Below are 22,007 nucleotides of genomic sequence, written 5' to 3'. Positions count from 1 at the left end.
AATAAACAACAGGCAAGAATTCTCAACTGCTTAGAGAGTTAAAGGAAAGACCATCTAGGCCAGGCGCAGTAGCTAACATTTGTAATCCTAGCACTCTGGAAGGCCAAGGTGGGAGGATCCACTGGAACTCAGGAGTTCAAGACCAGCCTGAGCAAGAGCAAGACCCTTGTCTCTACTAAATATAGAAAAAAAAATTATCCAGACAACTATTAGCTGGGTATGGTGGCACGTGCCTGTAGTCCCAGCTATTCAGGAGGATTGCTTGAGCCCAGGAGTCTGAGGTTGCTATGATCCAGGCTGACGGCATGGCACTCTAGCCCCAGCAACAGAATGAGCCTCTGTCTCAAAAAAAGAAAAAAAAAGAAAGACTATCTAAAGCAGGGGTCCTCAAACTTTTTAAACAGGGGGCCAGCTCACTGTCCCTCAGACCATTGGAGGGCCATTGGAGAGTGCGGCGCACATTCCACACATGTTCACTGTGGGTCTGGACACTTGGCTGCTAAGCAGGACAGGCAGCAGCCCGTGGGCCAGATATTCATCTCAGTGGGCTGCATGTGGCCCGCGGGCCATAGTTTGAGGACACCTGAAAAGGATAAGTAACTGGAGGATAAGCAGGCAAGATAGCAAAGAATACTTTAAAAAGAACCATGCTGGATTTCATCTATCAGATTTCAAAGTGGGCCCTTAATATTCCTGGATTCAATATTTGCAGATTTACTCTTCCCAGAAAAACCTGAACCATATAGTATAGTAGCTTGTCTAGTCATTTGTAATTTTCCTGGGGCATGATTTTGAATTGTGTATGCTACCACAGCTATTATCTGGGGCAAGTCACTTAGCTAGAGAGGGAGCCAACCCAACATCCCAGTATCCAAAGCTTTTGAATGTTTGGCTTTATTCCTCTCTCCCTGTCATCAAATAGGAGTAAATCTAGTAAAGGGAGAGGGAAAAAAAAAAAACTTTGTTCTTCTGTAAAAAATAAGACAAGACAATAAATTTTATTTTTGTTTGTTTGTTTTTTTGAGACAGAGTCTCACTCTGCTGCCTGGGCTAGAGTGTCATGGCGCCAGCCTATCTCGCAGAAATCTCAAACTCCTGGGCTCAAGCAATCCTCCTGCCTCAGCCTCCCAAGTAGCTGTGACTACAGGCATGCGCCACCATGCCTGGCTAATTTTTTCTATATATATTTTTAGTTGTCCAGCTAATTTCTTTCTATTTGTTTTAGTAGAGACGGTGACTCGCTCTTGCTCAGGCTGGTCTTAAACTCCTGAGCTCAAACGATCCACCCACCTGGGCCTCCCAGAGTGCTAGGATTACAGGCATGAGCCACTGTGCCCAGCCAACAATAAACTTTAATGAGAGCTGAAAAGGTATGAATATATGTACAAAAAGTACAGCTCTGGGAAGAACTGTGATTCTAGAAAAGTCCATGCAAGTATTTCTGTATTTCCTACAAAGGTCAAGGGGTAAATATACTGCTGTGACAACCAAGATCCTATGTAACTAACTGGCTCTAAAACAAATTGATTAAAGAGAAGATTCTGGAAAGAGATTTAAAACACTATGAGAACTTAATCCACATCAAACAAAAAATAACCAAATAACAGGAAAAGGAATTATCATTTAATAAATGCCATTAGTACAACTTATTGGTATACAGAAGAACTAACTTGGATTTGCATTTCACACCAGACTCTGCAAAAAATATTCTAGATGAGTAAGATTTAAATGAAAAAACAAAAATATAAAGAATAAAAAACTATAGAATAACATATTTATAACATCAAGAGGATAAGGTAGACTTAATAGAAAATGACAAGGATGAAATGCTGTATTTGACATAAGAATAGAGAAAACTTTTGCATGATAAAAGTGTGGGTCTATTTTTGGGGTTCTCTGTTCTATCCTGTTTATCTGTGCATCTGACTCTCCATCAATACCACACTGTCTCGATTACTGTAGCAATATAGTAAGCCTTAATATCAGAGGGATTCCTTCCACTTTATCTTTTTTAAAAAAGATTGTTTTAGGTGTTCTAGAACTTATACATTTCCAAGTAAATTTTAGAAAGAAGCTTGTCTATGTCTACAAAAAAAACTTTTCTGGGATTTCCATAGAAATTATATTAAGCCTATAGATCAATTTGGGGGAGAATTGACATCTTCACTATACACTGTGCCTTCTAATTCATGAAAACAGTAGTCTCTCCATTTATTTAGGTCTCTGATTTCTTCTAACATTTTATAATTTTTATGATACTTTTTTTATTAGATTTATATCTTAGCATTTCATTTTCTTTGGAGTGACTGTAAATGATATTGTTTTTAATTCTAGTTTTCATGTTTCTTGTTAGTATATAGCAATGTCAATTATTTTTATGTGGGATAGCAAATTTTGAATAATTATTTTGGTACATATGTGGCAATGGGTGGGTGAGAATATATCTATTCTCTCAGGATCCATATAATAAGTAGAAATAAAAATCAGTAAATAATCACATTTATATATGTATTTTATGGGATTATTAGCAATAAATGAAATTGAAATAAAAATGACCTATGTATTATAAACATATAAAAGCAGCAACACAACAATAAAATAATGATGGTAGACAAATGGGAAAACAGGTACAATGTTGAAAGCTCTGTAAGTTTGACCAAATTTTTCTGGAAAGAACTATGGAAATATACATGAATGTTGAATTTAAACTGAACATGCTTTCTGCCCTGGAAATTCTACTTTTGGGAACATACTCTAAGCAAATAAACAAAAGTCAAGAAAATGACAAAAAGATGTTCGCGGCTGAGGAAAAATTAAACAATACAAGTGGCTCAAACAGAAGAAAAACTGCCATTGATGCTTTAAAAATGATAAGAATAGAAAGTATTAATATATAGAAATGTACATACGACGTGTTAAGTGAAAGAAGCAAAACCAAATAATCTGTCAACACAAATGTTAAATACATTATGCATGTACAGACTTCAACAATGATTGTAAAATAATTTTGAACAATGTAAATATATTTCTAATGATGGAAGTTGTTTAAGATAACCAATAAAAATGTTTTGTAAATTATCTGCATGGGACACTCCATCCTGTAACAGGAAATACATAGTAGACGTTGTTAAAATAACAATAGCTAAACAAAACTGTTCCATGATATGAATCCAAATTTTATCATTATTTATTTTCTGGCAAAAACTTGGCTCTCTTCTTCCTTTGATCAAATCAAAGTTCTGTTCTTACTTAATTTGGCTTTGTTTTTTTTAGAAATTAAATCAGAACCTTCACTGCTTTCCATATAGTGTTTCTAGTTTATATATAATTGAATTTAGCTGGAAACACTTTTATCTTTCTACTTTAATCACTGTAAGTGTGTCTGGAAAAATAATTTAATGTCCAACAGGCACAGTGACTAATCTCTGTTCATTATAGTGATCTGTTCAAGTAGCATTGAGTTCTTGAATTCTTTTTCTGGTTAAAAATGCTAAGGAAGATCAATCACTATCACATTATTTGCTTCCATTTCTTATGGGTGCTATTACAAATCTTAATCAAATTAAATGAAACTTCTAAACAGAATATTCCTAAAAAGTAAAATTTGGTTCTTTCTGATATGTGAATAATGATACTTAATAAGTTGCTAAAGTTGCAGTGACACTTGATGGAACATATGACATACCCATTTAAAAGATTTTATGGAATTAATATATTCACAAATTTAGGTCAGCCTGACTTAAGTAAATTATTTTAATAGTTTCCAGGCTAAATGTATAAAGGAAAGCGATAGGGCTGCAGTATACAATAATAATGCTTAGGGCAGTGTAAGCATCTATAGAGAAGAAAGTTCAGATTTTAAGACATAATACTGGTGCTTAGATATCGTGGGTTTGTGGGTTTTTTTGAAGTCCACATACATACAGTACTTGTTGAAAATGTAAATATACTAAAAATGTGTGGGGAAAGGATAAAGAGGCTAAGGTTATAATACCACTTCTTGAGCCCAGAGTTTACTTAACCATCACCCTCAACATCTGGAACACACCAGGAAGCCAGCATAAAGGACCGCTGGGCAGCTAAAATGAACACCACAAAGTTCATGCACTCAAGTGTACAGGTAGGCCCAGGCTTTCACTCAGAGCTTTACTCTGAACTCACAGTTCTCTCAAGGTTGGGTATCTAGCTTCTGGGCCACAGAACATTAGAAGCAGAAGTTTTTAATGGTACCCAATAGTACTGGAAAACAGACAAATCTATGAACAGCAGACATAAGAATTTTCTTCTTTTTTTAAGCCAGTCAAATTTAGCAGCAGGGGATTGTATACCAACTTTAGTGATACTAATGATGTTAGTGGGTTCTCATAACTCACTACCCTTGGATCAGCCAAGACATAAGAATTGAAATGTTGGAGTTACTTAGCAAACAGATACATCTCAATAATCTCTGACAGACTGTAAGTATAATAAACTACTGCTGCTGCTGACAATCCTGGTCATCACAGAAAAGTTAAAGGCCATTCACTCAATTCCATTTGATTGGCTAGGAACTAATAATTTTTAGATAGACCTCTAACAAAATGGATAAAACAATAACATTTTGATGCTTCAAATAATAGCTAACATTTAAGGTGGGGACTTACCATGTACTAGAAACTATTCTGAAAGTTCAACTCATGTTTAGAGGAGGTTAGCTTCAATTGTCTGAAAAAATTCAATAATATGAAACATTTCAATCCTCAAAGATACTGAGTAAGGCATTATTGTATTATTACAGTTTTCTAGTATCCAGTCAAGGCTTGTACTTACCTACAGGGACAAAGGGGGAGTCTCTAGATTTCCTGATCAGTCGGGATAACTGGCCTTCATCCTCATCTGCTGACCACTGGTTGTCTGAAGACATTTTTCTCTCTAGTAGCAACAGGAGATAAATGTTTGCTATGAATCATGAAAAGTAATTCATTTACCCTCTCCCAACATCCTCTTGTTTATGCGTTCTGTCTTCATTTGCTTAACATGATGTTTGCTCCATTGAAATAAACAATTGTCTTTCCTGTCCTTTACACTTCTCACTACAGAATCCTTTCATTTAGGGGGAGGGAGGGTAAAGGATAACGGAAAAATATATAAAGAGAGGAAATGATAATCAGAGTCCATCAATACAGAACAAAAATTAACACAGCTCATAATTCTTTTATTCAGTCTCATTTCACTCAGCCTTTGGGATCATTGGGAACCTCAGTACTTCTTCCACAACCAGTAAGAACACAGAGTTTCTTGTACAATGTAGCATTTTGAAGAAGGATGGTAGTGCCAACATAAGCAAAAATACCTTCATATTTACACATAATGGGAGAATGATCACTCCAATCCTGCAGAATGTGTGCGGCATTATAAAATCATTCAGGGCTGGGCTCGGTGCCATGCCTGTAACTCCAGTGCTCTCGGAGGCTGAGGCTGGAGGAGCACTCAGGCCAGGAGTTCATGACCAGCCTGAACAAGAAAACATTTGAAAACATAGCCCAGTTGGTGCTGTAGTCCTAGCTACTTTGCGGGGCTGAGGTAGAAGGATTGCTTGAGCCCAAGATTTCGAAGTTACAGTGAGCTATGATTGCACCACTGCACTCCAGCCTGGGCAACAGAGTGCGATCACGACTCAAAAATAAAATAAAATAATTCAGATATTTGCCAAGCACCTACTATGTGCCAGTTCCTACGCTAGACAATGGATTCCTTGTCTAGCCTGACTTGTCTACACAGGATGAATGAAGAAACTTGCAAAAGCAACTATAATCACAATGAGTTTAGCAGGACCTTACTTAGTCTGTTATCTGTGCAGCCTACTATTTTCACCCCAAAATTCAAACATAATGGCTTCACCCTATGAATGATCTTTCATCAGAAAATGTAAGTGGCGGAAGTACAATACTTACTTACTTTGGCGTACACCACCACTTGCTGTCTCCTAGTGTTCCTTGAGCAAGAGGCCGCAGATGAGAACAGGCGCTGCAAGGCCAGAGCACACTGATGTGCAATTTCCAACTAATTGATAATGGGAAAAGCCAGACACACCACGGGGGGAGTGGCTGCTTGTATTGGCCAAGGTTTACCCTACCCCTGCTAGACACACACTGGTAGCAGGACCTAGGCCACAAGCTAGGTTTTCCAAGGCAACATTAAGGAAACATGAAGGCTTTGGAAGAAGTTGCTTCTACTTAAGTCTGCAGTTGCTTTTACTTAAGTCTGCCTTCACAAGGGAGCTCCCAGCTTCTTTCTGTGGCTGTGGGTCTTAGTACCTGACTCCTGAGCCCAGAAGTGAGAGGAGAAAGATGGCACGGGGTCACAACACTGAGCCTGGAGGGGTAGGGAGCAGGGTAGCCACATGAAGCCAAGGTTCTTGTCACCCTTTCTAAATAGGCCCTAGTCAGAGGCGCACACGCTGCAGTTGGCCTGGGCTGAAGTGCTGAGAGCTTGCCCGGGGTCACCTTGTGGTGGGTCCCTAGCACCTGTGGCTCCTCCAGAGCCTCTGGCGGCACGTGGGCCTTGGGGAAAGACTTGACGTCACTGCACGCGCGGCCAATCCGAGGGCAGAGCGCGCAGGCGCCCAGAGAGCCCGCGCCCTGACGCCGTGCGTGCGTCAGACCTGAGGGCCCCGTGGCTCCCCGGGCGGCCGGCGGCGGCAGGAGCTGAATTCACCTCACAGCTTTGGGGTCTCTGGAGACCTCGGAGAAGTCTCACCGCCTGCCTCTGCCTCCAGCTGTATAGACCGCAGGATGAGGACACAGCACCAGGTAGCATTCGTGTTTCATTGTATTTTTCTTAGTAACTTAGTAATTTTTAAATAATTTCAGACTTTCAGAAAAGTTCCCAGAATAGTACAAAGAACTGTATGTCCAGCCCCCGGATTTCCCTTAATTAAGGCGATTCTTTCTTTCAAAAAGTTCTTGGTTGAACCATCTGAGAGAGAGTAAGTTACCCCTATAGACCTGTATGTGCATTTGGGATATTCTCGTACCTAATCATAGTATGAGTGACCAAAATCAGAAAATTAACATTGATAATAATTCAATTTTCCAATCTAAAGAGTTTATTCACATTTCACCAGTTTTCCCAATAATGTCCTGAATACCAAAAAGAAATTTTTTTTGTTTCTGGTCTAGTGTTCAGTCGTGATCACATGCCGCATTTAGCTGTCCTGTTTCTGTAGTCTCCTTTAGTCTGAAACATCTCCTTAACTGTCTTTGTCTTTCATGACCTTGATATTTTGTCATCACATGTTAGTTGTTTTATAGGTAGTCTCTCACATTAGTCTTTTTTTTCCTGATTTTTTTTTTCACTAGATTGAGGTTTTATACATTTTGGGCAAAATACTACAGAAGTGATGCTGTGTTCTGTTTGGTACATAATATCAGGAGGCACGTTAAAGTCGAATTGTCTGGTGGTAATAACTTTGACCAGTTTTTTGCTGATAAATGTTTGACAGCTGGCTCTCAAGGCAGGGGAAAGCCCTGATTTGTAGCACTTGCTAATTTCTGTGGTGTAAAAACTCCCACCATGGCCAGTTTCAAAGTAGTTTCTGTCACACTGAACACAAATGTTCCTTTCCTGAGTTGGTATGAGTTGGCTCTAGCACACTACATGGCTGTGATCACATGGATTGAGGTGGTGTCTTCCAGGTTCTCCACTATAAAATACCGGTTTTTTCCCTTTGGCAATTAATAAGTATTTAGTGAATAAATACTTTAATATTACACAAATATCCTCTTTCAGATTTTTACCCATTAATTTCAGCATCTATTGATGGTCCTTGTTTAAATCAATTAATTTTATATTTGCCAAATGGTGATTTTTCTAAATTCATCTTTTTTTAACATTTATTATTGGCATTCTACCGTAAGGAATAGCGTTCTCTTCTTCCCTATTTCATAATTCATTTACGTCAATTTGGATTCTTGGATTCCTATTTTATTCAGTGGTTTATAATCCATCACTATGATTATATATTTTGATGGTCAGATTGTACCAGATTTGACTAATGGAAAGCCCTTTAAGCTGACTCCTGTTTCCTTTTGACATGTTCCCTCATTCGTTGAACACCTTTTCATTTCCTGGCATAGTAAGTTGTTCCAGGCTGAACTTGTGCTTTTTCTGCCTAAACCTTGAAACCAGTCATTTCTTCAAGGAGTCCTGACTAAGTTTACTGGAAAATGGTATTTAGAATCCAAGTTCTGGGCAAAAGAGTTGCTCATTGTTATCATTACTTTTAAGCTCTACCAGCAGTTAGGATTTATATCTATTTCTATTCCTGTATGTCTATCTAATATAATAAAAGCATGAGTTTAATAGTAATATCTCCAATTTCAATTCAACTCTGCAGTTTTTATTCTTGTCTTCCCCCTTTCCTATTTGTTATTCCCTTCTGTGACTCTGAGAGACCTGGCTCCTGCCATCCTCAGTATATTCATTTATTTGCTTAATTCTAGAATACACAAAAATAAGTTTCAGAGTTTCTGTGGGAAAAAAAACCCCTATTAATAGGAGTTAAATATTGTTCATAGTTCGTTCTGTAAAAGGGTATATAGTCAAAATACTGTGTTCAGCCGGGCGTGGTGGCTCACGCCTGTAATCCTAGCACTTTGGGAGGCTGAGGCGGGCGGATTGCTCAAGGTCAGGAGTTCGAAACCAGCCTGAGCGAGACCCCGTCTCTACCAAAAATAGAAAGAAATTAATTGACCAACTAAAAATATATATATACAAAAAAAAAAAAAAAAAAAAAAAAAAAAAAAAAAATACTGTGTTCAAACATCACTTGGAATAAAAACATGTCTACACAAACACTTGTACACAAATGTTTATAGCAGCATTATTCACAATAGCCAATAAGTGGAAACAACCCAAATATGCATCCATTGAGGAATGAATAAATAAAATGTGGTATATCCATTCAGTGAAATATTATTTGGACATAAAAAGGAATGAAGTACTGATACATACTACATCATGGATGAACCTTAAAAACCTAAGTGAGAAAAGCTCATCATAAAAGACCACATACTATGTGATTCCATTTATATAAAAATATCTGGAATAGGCAAATCTATAGAAACAGAAAGTAGATCAGTGATTGCCCAGGGCTGGGAGGCAATGGGAGAGAAAAAGGGAAAGACAACTAATGGGTACGAAGTCTTTTGAGGGAGTGATGAAAAATGTTTTAAAAATAGATTATGGCCAGGTTTGGTGGCTTATGCCTGTTATCCTAGCATTTTGAGGCTGTAGTGAACTATGGTCGCACCACTGCTCCCTAGCCCAGGGTGACAGAGCAAGACCCCGTCTCAAAAAAAAAAAAAAAACTTGACCAACATATATACATTTATATATTTATGAATATAAATGATGCTACACACCCAGATGCTTGCTAATGCATACAACTCCAGCTGTCTAAATTTTTAAATGAGAAGAAGGACTGTTAACCTGTCAGGCCACATTTTTGCTATGGTGTCTATTTTTTCCCCTTTGGATTCTGGGTAGAGTTTAAAGCCCTCTGTGCTCCTAAATAAAATTTTATAAAGAAACATTTGCCTTATGTTCACACAGCACTTAGATAACTGGCATGCCTGAACATGTAAGGATGAGGTAAAAATGGTGCCATCTAGCACCAATTCTTAACTTTTAAGAGGGAGGGGTTTAGATAACCTCAAACGCCTGGGCTCAAGTCATCTTCCTGCCTCAGCCTCCTGAGTACCTAGGACCACAGGCACCCACCTAATTTTTTAAATTTTTTTAGAGACAGGGGGCTCACTATGTTGCCAAGGCTGGTCTCAAACTCCTAGCCTCACATGATCTTCCAGCTTCCCAAAGTGCTGGGATTACAAGTGTGGGCCACCATGCCTGGCCTAGATATTTGTCTTAATATTGCAGCCTTTACTTTATAAATAAGGTTTTTAGATTTCTTTAAGCTTTAGTGGTTAATAAGATGAAAAGGGCTCTTCCTCGGAGATTCAATTTCATAATCCCTCATAATCTGAGAGGTGAGATAGAAATTGAACTGGGTGCTGCTGCTTTTACAGCCCTAATACAGGCTGCTTAGTTTGACAGGTATTATGTAATCAGAGAGAAGATTAGAGGGATTTGGAAAACCATGTTTGTGTCTACAAGCATTCAGTTTGCAGGGCATTTGCAGCAATAGAAGCAAGTGCATCTTACAAGAGTGCCGAACTTTTTGTTAGGTGCAAAAGTGAGAGCTTTGCCAGACTATATTTTATGGAAAATTCCTTTAAAATATACCAAATCTTCAATAAACATTAAAGTGTATAATAGATGATTGGAATTTCATTACTATATTTATAGAAGTAAAATATATCTTCTTATAGAAAAATAAATTTCATTCTGGTCTTCTCTCAGTTGCTTAAGGAGGCAGGTCTTGACCGGAGGGCAAGGTGTGTGAAGAAGCTGCAGTGCCCAACACTGGCAGCTTTACGGTTTGCAAAGCACTTTTGGTGTTTATCTAATTTCATCCCCATAACAATCCTAGGAGATGGAGCTGGTGTTATCCTCTTTTACTAAGTTAATGAGATACAAGTAAGATGCATTGATGAGATTTGGATTCTGATATTGTGACTGTAAACTCCATGCTTTTCCACTGGACCACAAAGCTGTGAAGATGTTGAGAAGTCACTAGAAAGACTGCCCTAAATACAAAGATGAGCTGCTTAAATTTGATTTTATGCGGAATAGGTACCTTCATAATTTTGAGTTGTGGGAATGGGCAAGTTGTTAATAAACTGTTGCTTAAGCAATCTTATCCTTATTCTAGAAATTATGAGTAGGGGCACAGGGGTGGTGAAGGTGTGGAGGCATGGAGACCAGGTTGGAGCATTTTCAAGCATGAGAGGCTATGGCTTGGTTTAGTCTAGGAAGCCACTTCTTTACACCCCAGGAACATTGTTCACTGAGCTTCTGTTTTTGCTGTGCTTTGTCAGTGGGATGAATTGGGTGAAGCAGGGCAAAGAACATTGACTCACTTGCAAAAGGAGTGTTTTTCTACTCTTATATCCAGATTTTGGATCTTCCCCTCACTTTAGAGCTACTTTGCTGTCATATCCTGTGAGTAATCAGGCAATATCTGGCAAGTTCCTATGTGAATGGTTTGTGATTCCAGCCATCCCCAGCTGACCTATACATATGGTCATCCAGGCATTAGTTCTCAAACTAAGGTGATGGTGCTAGCTGTGCAAATGGAGTGGAAGGGACAAGCTGAGAGCTATGTAGAAGAGGCAGGACTTAGGATAAATTAATCAACAAATACTTTTTGAGCCCCTGCTATGTAGCAAGCACTGCATTTGACATGTAGAAGAAAGAAAGAAGAGATTGTGAAGTCACACCCCTGGGTATTAGTGAGTGCCAAGAGGTTTCTCAAAGAGGAAGCTTCTTGAAATGGCCAGAGAATGCTTTGTAGAAGGGACATCACTTTCTCTGGTCCTTAAATAATAGAGAAATAATCATAGGTCATGGGGAAGTTGGAAAATGTTGCTTACTTAGGGAAGGAGACAGTACATTCTGTTTTTGATGTGTTAAATTCTAAATATCCAAGGATCGGCAAAAGTATGAGGTTTAGGACTCTTCTTCACACAGGTGGTGGTTCACACCCTAAGAGTAGAAGACAGGCTCAAGGGATTGAACTCAGCACAGCAGAGCATGTGAGTCTTATGGGACCATTCACTGTGAAATGGTGGAGGAGGAGGACATAGAAATATGGAGGTTTTAGATTCAGAAGATGACGCTGAAAGCAGTGCAGCACAGGGGCGAGGCCTGGGTTTCTGACTGGGGCTAACTGCATGGGAATACTGGTGTGGCCTCTCACTGTGTGGCCTCGCACAGCTGGTGTAACCTCCACAAATCTGTTTTCTCATTTGTTAGATGGAGATAATTACCCCTGCCTTGTAGAGAGTTATGAGTACTGTGTGAAAGAATTGTTTTAAAAGTTAGTGCCTGGCAGAAAAAAAGAATTTAATAAATGGAAATTTAGCTATTAGAGTCATGGAATAAAAGAATCACTCCAAGGAGAAGGTTCACATCAGTGTCAGATACATCTTAAAGATTCAGAAGGATGAACTATTAATATTATATTGGTTTTTTTTTAAGAATGGTAAATTCTGAATGATGACTTTCCTAGTGAATATGTATGTTCCATGTAGTTCTTTATAGGTTCCCAGTTTTCTTTAGAAACAAAATTCTATCTTGCACATTGGCCAGTCTGTTATTTCATTTGCTCTCTGTTGACATGACCTCTGCCCCTGACCTCTGGTACTAGGGCTAAACAGTGGTTCCACAGTTCAACAGGGAATTCTTGTGATTCTTCAATGTAGCCTGAGCTTTGGTTTTAAATATTGCCATACTTGAAACAAACTAAACAGTTTGCTTTTTTGTTTTTGTTGACATTGGTTGGCTAGGATTCATTACACTCTCAGTTGCTTTAACAGATAAACATGAATTTCAGTTATGTTAAATTCTGTGTTTTCCAGAGCAACACCAAAGGGAAAGGTTTATGTTAGGGTCAGGAGTACACAAGGAACTCTTATGCAATGTTTGCTTCACTTTCTATTCAAGTATGAAATATGTAGGGAGTGAGAAGAAACAATTCAAAGATTAGAACACTTAGGAACAAAATGTTTTAGAATATAAATATAAGACATTTCAATGTGTCTTTTTTTGTTAACCATTCAAATGAGTGTTGGGCCCATTGTCCTGGGGTCTTAGGAAGGTTTGGGAAGAAGTTGATGAAATAGTAGCCATCCAAGAATCTGCCCCTCAGGATCTACTGCCCAGCCCTGCCTGCCTTCTTTCAACTCCTTGAACATACCATGTTTCCTCCTTTCACTTGGCTGTGGCACAAGCCGTTGTGCTGAAATATTCTTTATTCATTTTTTGGAATTCAGCTCAGATATCACTTCCTCAAAGAAGCCTCCAATCCCCTCCCTCTGGGTAGGACAGATCATGTTATCCTGGCAGCCCATGCTTCCTCCTTAGCGACAACATTGGTTACAGTTGTGCACTTCATGAGGGCAGGGGCGTGTCCAGCTTATTCAGGGCTCTAAGCCAAGCAACAAGAGCAGAGCACCCAGTAGGCACTCAATAAATGTTTATTGAATGAAATCAATATTTATTAAATGCCAAGTGCATCACTTTGTTTACTCCTTGCCATAACCTTTTTTTTTTGGAAACAGAGTCTTGCTCTCTTGCCTAGGCTAGAGTGCCATGGTGTCAGCTTAAATCACAGCAACCTCAAACTCCTGGGCTCAAGTAATCCTCCTGCCTCAGCCTCCCGGGCAACTGGGACTACAGGCACATGCCACCGTGCCCAGCTAGTTTTTTGTATTTTTAATTGTTTGGCTAATTTCTTTCTATTTATAATATAGACAGTATCTCACTCTTGCTCAGGCTAGTCTCAAACTCCTGAGCTCAAGCAGTCCTCCCTCCACAGCCTCCCAGAGTGCTAGGATTACAGGCATGAGCCACCGTGCCCAGCCTTAGCCATAATCTTTTAAGTAGATATTATCCCCATTTGCAGATGAGGAAACTGACACAATAGAAGTAACTTGCCTAAGGTCACAGAGTCAACTTTGATGCCAAAGCCTATGTTTTATTTTGCTTTTTATTTTCCTTATTGCATGCAGTTATGGCATTGAAAAGCCAGTGTTCGAGACATTGTACTATTTGATTTCCCCTAGGAAAGCAGAGGGGCTGATCAGAGTCCAGTGATGGGCTTGTAATGGCGTTTGTCGTGTGGCTTCCCAGCATCCATTCCAAACTCTTTTCCCAGTCAAGCCCTGTTTTCATTTGGAGGATATACAACTCTCCTTGTCACAGTCCACATGGGACAAGGTTTGGGTGTGCTCAGCCTCAGGGGTAAAGCTCTGTGACCTATACTTGAGCCAATCAGCATAATCCATCCCACTCATCTAACTGTAATGATTGGTTCAGGGATGGGCTCCCGACCCAGTACTATCAGTCAGAGCCAGTTGAGACTCAGTCCAGGACTTTGGTTGCAGTTTTTACATAAGCGGCTTGCTCTTTCTAACTGGCCTTGGACCCTGGAAGTGCAAAGGTTGGAACTCTTTCCACCAGCTTGCTACCTAATTCAAGCAGACAGAAGGCAGACATGACCCTACCCTAGAATTTGTCTGGCTTCTGATAATATTATCTGAGCCCTGCTCAAGCTGTGCCTGAGGCTTTCTGTCCCTACACTTTTCACTAAATTTGAGTCAGTAATGTCCTTTTTCTGCTTAGGCCTGTTGGGATTGGGAGTTCTGTCACTTGCAGTCAAAGGATTCCTAACCAATACAGGACCTAAAAGACGTTGTACATATTTTGCCTTTTTTGTGTGTTTCCATTTTGCACAGACTGAAGTCCTCTCCTCTGGTTCTTAGAATGATTGCAAATGTGTGTTCTCTGGGCCCAAGGAGGAAAGCAGTAGGGAGGTAATATGGCAGCATGGATTGTCAAAGCAGATTTTGTGGTTTTGGGAGTCAGGGCTTTTAAGACTTGCTCAGTAAATGTGGAATGATTGTAACAACTTTCATTTATTGATCAGTTGCTGTGGCTTGTGCTTGTACTCCCAGCACTTTGGGAGGCTGAGGCGGGAGGATGGCTTGAGGCCAGGAGTTGGAGATCAGCCTGGGCAACATAGCAAGACCCCATCTCTACAAAAACTTAAAAAATTAGCCAGGTGTGGTGGACCACACCTGTAGTCCTAGCCATCAGGAGGCTGAGGCAGGAAGATAACTTGAGCCTATCAGGTCTGGCCTCTTGGTGGACTGTTGTCCTGGTTCTTTGGCTCCTTGCTTGGAAAATTCACAAGCAGGGCCAGTGTGATGGAGTGACCACAGACAGGAAGCAATTCCACAGAAACAGCTTTTATTGCAGAAAAGAAGGGAACTATACAAAGCAAGAGTACATTTGAGAGAGGAATAGCTCCATCTCTATGAATAGAAAAAGGCATTAAGGACTCCCAGGTGGTTTCCTTCTATTGGCCTGGTCCAGGGAAGGACTTATCGGGCAGTAGGATGTTACCAGAAGATTGATATACGTGATTGTCAGGTGTTCTGTGTTTTCCTGCAGTCCTTTCCCCTAATTGGTACCTCCACCCCTTCTCTGCCCCTACTAACCACTTTCCTTGCCTGTATCTGCCACCTGCAGATTTGGTCCCTGCCTAACAAAGCTTGTGAGTTTGAGGCTACAGAGGTATGATTGTTCCACTGTCCTCCAGCCTAGCTGACAGAGTGAGACAAGGTCCCTAAAAAAATTTAAAAATCATTTATTTCTCTGCACCTGTTTTCTCTCTAGGAAGTGAGGATAATGTTTGCCATTAAACTTAGACAAGAGGGAATCGATAGGAATATGTTCAGTACTTTGTACTTCAGTGTGGTCTTCTGACATGATGGTGATATTTCACCGTGTTGGCCTATGGCTTTTCACGTTTCTCAATCATTAGGCTGACCTGACCAATAGGGAGGTGGGCAGATAAGGGCGTTTCCTGCTTTTGGGAGACTTCAGAGGAAGGAGATTCATGTTCCAGAGCTCAGGAGGTCTTAGATGAGCAACCAGCCACCTTGCATCAATAATTTTCATGTTCAAGAGATAGAGCAGTAAACTTCCTCTCTTTCTGCTATGTGGATTTCACTAATGGAGTATTTGGACTTGAACTTTTCAAAACCCATCTGATCCTTCCAAGATTGCTTTGTCTTAAATCTGCTAGCTGTGTTTATAGTTACCAGGCTATAGAAAGAAAAGCTGTATGTCTAAATAGCTAAATTTTCCACAGTGAAAGGCCTATAGAGACATTACAAAAAAGGAAACCAAGCCAGTAAAGATATAAACCATTTATTTCCATTCCTAACATGAATGTGAATTTATTGGTTCATCTGAATTAAAAATAGTGCTTCTGCAAAATCATCTCAGAAAATATACATTTAGAAACTATTGCTGAAAATCCGAGTCTTAAACCCACTGACAGAATACCCTAAACCTTGTTTTCAAAGGCACTTATGATGATTTTCAGTTTCCATAGTTGCAGAGAACAAAGAAATATTCTTGGAACAGGAGTGGAATTTGATCAGAACAATCCAAAAAAGATATGTCTGCTTCCTTACAGACTCACAGATGGCTTGATTTTTAGAGGCTCTTACATGATACACCTACTTATACAAGGTTTTCCTAATCACAGTGGATCCTTTCCTGGCATGTAGTCTACTATGTTCAGCAAAGTATGTGCTAGATTGTAAGGATAATGAACCCAAGAACCTAAACTGCCTTAAGTTTTAAACTGTCAAGTACAGTCTTTATTTTCAGGAAGACTGAGGACTGGAATGCAGAAAATAAGCTTTGGTGGAATAAAAGACATAAAACTGGGCAGAACTAGGTGTGGCAGCCTGATACATTAATTCTGAAAGCCATGCCAGTGAAACTAAGAGTAGCAAATAGGTTCAGATTTTTTTTTTTCCCCCAGAAAATCTATGCTCTTTGGATTTGGATTTTCAATTAGTATTTCTTTATTCAGTGTGTGAATTATTAAGATCTTTCCACTGCTCCCTTTTGAAAGTCTTCTTTTTAAAAAAAAAAAAAATTTGAGATAGGATCTTACTCTGTCTCCCTGGTTAAGAGTGCAGTGGTGTCATCATAGCTCACTGCAGCCTCAAACTCCTGGGCTGGAGTGATCTTCCTGCCTCAGCTTCCCAAATAGGTGGAACTACAGGCACGTCCCACCACGCCTGGCTAATTTTTCTGGTTTTTGTAGAGATGGGGTCTGCTCTTGCTCAGGCTGATCTCCAACTCCTGGACTCAAGTGATCCTCCCATCTTGGCCTCCCAAAGTGCTGGGATTAAAGGCACGAGCCACTGCACTGGCCCAAAGTCATCTTTTGAGTGATTTAACAGCTTCTTAATGCTAGGCTTCCAAAGGGGAGGTGAAATTAAAATATGTTGGGTGACCATTTAAAGGAAATTGGAAAAATTTTGAAGTCAATGAATAGAGTAATAAGATTTGAGGATAATGGTGGACTTCAACTATGAAAGCCACTGTTCCTTTGCAGGGGGCGTTCAAAGCTGTCGTTTTGTTTCTAATTATTTGGGAGATGAGAAAAATCACTAAACAGATTATAACAGAAACTTTTCAGGGTGAAATTCAACTTTATCTAAAAACAAGAGTTTTCCTTCTGCTGTTACTAGTATATGTGTGAAACTGAAGCTTTAGTTATCTGAGCCATTGAGCTCTCTGCGGCCAGCTTACACTACTTCACAGCATACCCATAGATGTGAGGGCGCACTAACTCCCAGGACAGTGGGGCCTGGATGTGCTGTAGCTTCAGCTTAGAGAAGCTGGCCCGCTCCAGGGTCTTCCAGCTCTCTCTGGTCAGGTTGCAGCCATCAAACACAAGGAACCAGACAGGATCCAGGACCTGCTGCCAGAAGGAATTCCAGGTGGAAGGCTCATCTGCCACATGCTCCATGAAATAAAAAGCCCCTCCCTGAGAAAGAACAACAAAGGATTTTAGTTTGGGGAAACTACAACTGATTTATAAGATGATTGAAGCTTCAGATTTCAGTGGCCCAGAGGCCAACTTCATGAGAAGATGTGGATAAATTAAAATTCATTAAGATACTATTTTGGTCAATAGTCTCATCTTCTGTCAGATTTTTTTTTTTTGAGACAGAGTCTCACTTTGTTGCCCTGGCTAGAGTGAGTGCTGTGGCATCAGCCTAGCTCACAGCCACCTCACACTCCTGGGCTCAAGCGATCCTCCTGTATCAGCCTCCCGAGTAGCTAGGATTACAGGCATGTGCCACTATGCCCGGCTAATTTTTTCTATATATATTAGTTGGCCAATTAATTTCTTTGTATTTATAGTAGAGACGGGGTCTCGCTCTTGCTCAGGCTGGTTTCAAACTCCTGACCTCGAGCAATCTGCCCACCTCAGCCTCCCAGAGTGCTAGGATTACAGGCGTGAGCCACCACACCCGGCCTTCTGTCAGATTTTATAAACTGTCAATCTGAATCAATTGGCTCCTGTTTTCTGATCATAAGAATAATGCGTAATAACAGTTAAAACTTAAAGCATTTGCTGTATGCCAAATGCTGTCCTTAATGCTTGTCAAGTGTTAACTCATTTAGTCCTCACTACAATGTTACTTGTTAAGTACAGACCAAGCATCCCTACTCTCAAAACCAAATGCTCCAAAATCGCAGACTTCATGAGTGCCAACATGGTGCTCAAAGGAAATGCTCATTGGAGCATTTGAGGGTTTTGGATTTTTAGATTAGGAGTCTTCAACTGGTATATGTTCCATGATCCAGAAAAATCTGAAATCCGAAACTCTTCTGGTTCCAAGCATTTTGAGTAAGAAGTAAGTACTAAGCCTGTATTGCTGTGATCATCCCTGTTTTTACATGTGAGGTATCCAGGTCACAAAATAAGTAACTTTCCCAGGATCACACAGCTTATAAATGTCAAAGCCAGGCTTTGAGCCTAGCAGTCTAGCTCCAGAGGCTGGCAATACTGACTCAGGAATACGTTTATCATAGAAAATACAAGAAAGTTGGGTTTTTTTTTTTGTTGTTTTGTTTTTTTGAGATAGAGTCTTGCTCTCTTGCCTGGGCTAGAGTGCCGTGGCATCAGCCTAGCTCACAGCAACCTCAAACTCCTGGGCTCAAGCGATCCTACTGCCTCAGCCTCCCAGGTAGCTGGGACTACAGGCACACACCACCATGCCCGGCTAATTTTTTCTATTTTTAGTTGTTTGGCCAATTTCTTTCTATTTATAATAGAGTCGGGGTCTTGTTCTTGCTCAGACTGGTCTCAAACTCCTGAGCTCAAACGATCCTCCCACCTCAGCCTCCCAGAGAGCTAGGATTATAGGCATCAGCCACCATACCCAGCCTGGATCTCTTTTCTGACTGCCTATCTTGTCTGTTGATAACCTTCATCAGTTTTATGATTGGGGGGGGGGGTTGGCTTCTTACTGACTAGTAAGGGCTTTTATTATAAGACTGGTGTATACTGCATATGTTTTTCTCAGTTTATTGTTTGCCTTTTAATGACATCTTTTAAAAACTGTACTTCCTGTATTTTTTTAAACCTTTTAATTCATCTGAAAATTGTTCTCAGGCGCTACCTTTCAAACCTGTGGGAGAACCACAGAGTTCTGGCGGGAGAGTGAATCCACACCAAGCACTTTCTGGAGACTAACTAACTATATTTTATAGTCTGTACCATTTTCACAATTATGTACATGATGAGATTAATGAAAATACTGATTCATCTAAAAGCATTACTAAATTCATGCTAACATTTTGTCATTACTATGGATGCTAAGTATCAACTACTGAGATGCAGGATTAGCAACTGCTGCTTTACTGAGGACAGTCCTATAAATACAGGTCAACTATAGGCACAATAGATGTTATTACACATCACTGGGAGGGTTTCAGCAATTTTCTGCTTATGTACCTCTGAGGGAAGTAGAGGGAAAGGGACCTGACAATCCTTTTGGTTTTATGAGTTTTTGTACTTTTGTATATGGCTATATGATAAATTCCTAATGAATAAGAGTATGTGCACTTTAAATTTTAGTATTATCAAATTATTTTCCAATTTGATAATTTGTGTGTCGGGGTATCCAGTCCCCAAAATCTACCCCAACACCATATTGACCTTCATGAAAACTAAGGAGAAGTTGACTCAGTTTAGTTTTCATGAAGAAAATAAGAAGGTTCCTAGCTTTTATTTGAAGAAAAGTTTATTACAATCCTTTATTGCAAATCTAGTCCTTCTTCCCCTTCTCTTGGTTTGAAGACTACTGCTAGTTTTCTGCTGTAGTTTCATAAGAACAATGTACTCACACCCCACTGGGCTCCTCCAGCGACTTCTAGAAGGAAAACAGAATCTGTGGGTGGAGCCTGGTTAAACCACACCAGAAGAACACTGCCAAGGCCCCTTTATCAGAACACATTGCTCTCTTAATCAACCCTGTCCCCTTCCTGCTCCCAAGCTACCAAGCCGTGTTTTTTAAAACGGAAGTGAAAGGACAAGTCTACTTGGCCACAATCAACAAGAATTCTGGGCCAAGGCTCTCAGATGTTCATAACTTAACAGCAGGATTATTTTTAATTCATTGTTTTGGGCCACCCATCTTTTAAAAGTCTCCGACAGCATAATAGTAAAATTACTATTATCTTACTTTATTTAGTTCTGTAATTTTAAGTTTGAGCATTTTTATCATATAGCTAGCTAATTTATATTTATATTCCTGCTCTTTGTTCATTTTTCTCTTCTGTTTTTCTTATTGATTTAAGAAATATTATTGGTCTTACAGATTTATAATGTCTTCTAACATAAGGGAAGTTAACCCTTTATCATCCCTGGCAAATATTTTTCCAAGTTTGTTTTTGTACCTTAATTTTTTTTTTTTTTTTTTTTTTTTTTTGAGGCAGAGTCTCACTCTGTTGCCTGGGCTAGAGTGCCGTGGCATCAGCCCAGCTCACAGCAACCTCAAACTCCTGGGCTCAAGCAATCCTTCTGCCTCATCCTCCCGAGTAGCTGGAACTATAGGCATGTGCCACCATACCCGGCTAATTTTTTCTATATATTTTTTGTTGTTCAGTTAATTTCTTTCTATTTTTAGTAGAGACAGGGTCTCACTCTTGCTCAGGCTGGTCTTGAACTTCTGAGCTCAAGCAATCCTCTCGTCTTGGCCTCCCAGAGTGCTAGGATTACAGGCGTGAGCCACTGTGCCCAGCCTACTTTACCTTTTTTTTTTTTTTTTTTTTTGTTGCAAAGTTAAGGTATTATACCTTTTTTTATAGGACTTTTTTCTCTATAGCAGTTTTATAATTTTATATATTTTGATTTATCAATGTTTCCCTTTATAGTTTCTCTAAGATTTTTTAAAATTTAACAGTGTCTTCTCCAGTCATTTACTTTTTATGTTAGAATGTTTGATCCCCCTGAAATTGATAGGACTGCCCTTGGTGATAATGGGTGTGTCTAATCAGCCCTTATCACACCCCTTCACTCACCGGCCTCAGCACTCTGCACACCTCTCGGAGAATCTGCTCCTGGTTCTTCACAGAGCACAAGACCAGGGTGCAGACCACCACGTCCACAGAGCCATCAGCCACCTGGTGCATGTTCTCCCCGGCAGCCACCACAAAGCGCTCAAACTGCAGGTGCCGGTTCTCGGCAATGCTGTTGATCAAAAACTTCTCAAAGTTGGGGTTGGGGTCAATACAGGTCACCCTGCACCCAGGTGGGTAGAACTTGAAGTTGGCCCCGGTGCCACAGCCCACCTCCAGCAGGGAGAGCTTCCCAGAGGGGCCTGCAAACTCCTGCAGGTTGCTGAACAGCTCCCTCTTCTTGCTTGCCATCTGTTCATTGTACGTCACGGTGAACCTCCGCAAGAAGTAGGGGAAGCATTTTTTGCATATCCTATTCCACAAGCCCAGAAAGTTCAGCAGGAACACAGGAGATGCCAGGATGCAAACGGCCAGTCGGAGGATCAAGATGGTAAGTGCCATTGCTCAGAAGAGAGAAATAACAGAACAGTTAGAGACCTGCCTCCTTTAATTGCAGCACACAGGCTTCTGGCCACACTCCCACACTCCGGAGCCAATCAGCTGCAGAGGAAGGAAGAACTGGCTGTGCTAGGAAAACGTAGCTGAAGTCAAATCTTGGGCAAGATGCCCATTTTACCCAATTAATAGTCACTTGGCAGAAGTTGACTCAGCTTAGTTTTCATGAAGCGAAATGAGAAGTTTCCCAGTTTTTCCTTAGAAGTAAAGTTGATTACAATCCTTTATTCTTCCTTTCTCTTCTCTGGGTATGAAGACTACTGCTAGTTTCCTCTCGGAGTTTTATAAGCACAGTGTACTTACACCTTACCAGGGTTGTCAGGCAACTTCTATTATAGAAAGAAAACAGAATCTGAGGGTGGAGCCTAGTTAAACCACACCAAAGA

The 22,007-nt window shown here is 40.1% G+C and overlaps 3 protein-coding genes across 3 annotated transcripts in view; 1 reads left to right on the top strand and 2 right to left on the bottom strand.

Annotated features, from left to right (window-relative positions):
• Positions 1 to 4,947, bottom strand: part of HIGD1C (HIG1 hypoxia inducible domain family member 1C) — an 11,529-nt gene extending 6,582 nt beyond the window's left edge. The window contains exon 1 of the mRNA XM_012762321.3: positions 4,810 to 4,947. Within this exon, the coding sequence (XP_012617775.1) occupies positions 4,810 to 4,903 (94 nt within the window). The 5' untranslated portion in view covers positions 4,904 to 4,947. The remainder of the gene's footprint in view (positions 1 to 4,809) is intronic.
• Positions 1 to 16,501, top strand: part of LOC105870047 (natural resistance-associated macrophage protein 2) — a 59,635-nt gene extending 43,134 nt beyond the window's left edge. Inside the window, exon 18 of the transcript XR_012921440.1 lies at positions 1,030 to 16,501. The gene's annotated coding sequence lies outside the window, so the exon portion shown is untranslated. The remainder of the gene's footprint in view (positions 1 to 1,029) is intronic.
• Positions 15,864 to 22,007, bottom strand: TMT1A (thiol methyltransferase 1A). Its single transcript, XM_012762267.3, has 2 exons — positions 21,070 to 22,007; positions 15,864 to 17,521 (listed from the first exon to the last, which is right to left on the bottom strand). Exons 1-2 carry the CDS (start codon positions 21,565 to 21,567, stop codon positions 17,285 to 17,287), a joined length of 735 nt encoding a protein of 244 aa, XP_012617721.1. The 5' UTR covers positions 21,568 to 22,007; the 3' UTR covers positions 15,864 to 17,284.

Source organism: Microcebus murinus, chromosome 10 (assembly GCF_040939455.1).
Source record: "Microcebus murinus isolate Inina chromosome 10, M.murinus_Inina_mat1.0, whole genome shotgun sequence".
NCBI lineage: Eukaryota > Metazoa > Chordata > Mammalia > Primates > Cheirogaleidae > Microcebus > Microcebus murinus.
This window is presented reverse-complemented; position numbering and strand designations above follow the sequence as displayed.

Bases quoted from the DNA above. Each gene is read 5' to 3' on its own strand.
- TMT1A (XM_012762267.3), bottom strand. From the start codon at position 21,567: ATGGCACTTACCATCTTGATCCTCCGACTGGCCGTTTGCATCCTGGCA. The intron at 17,522-21,069 runs GTGAGTGAAGGG...GTTCTTTCTCAG, and splicing joins TGTGCAGAGTGCTGAGGCCG to GGAGGGGCTTTTTATTTCAT.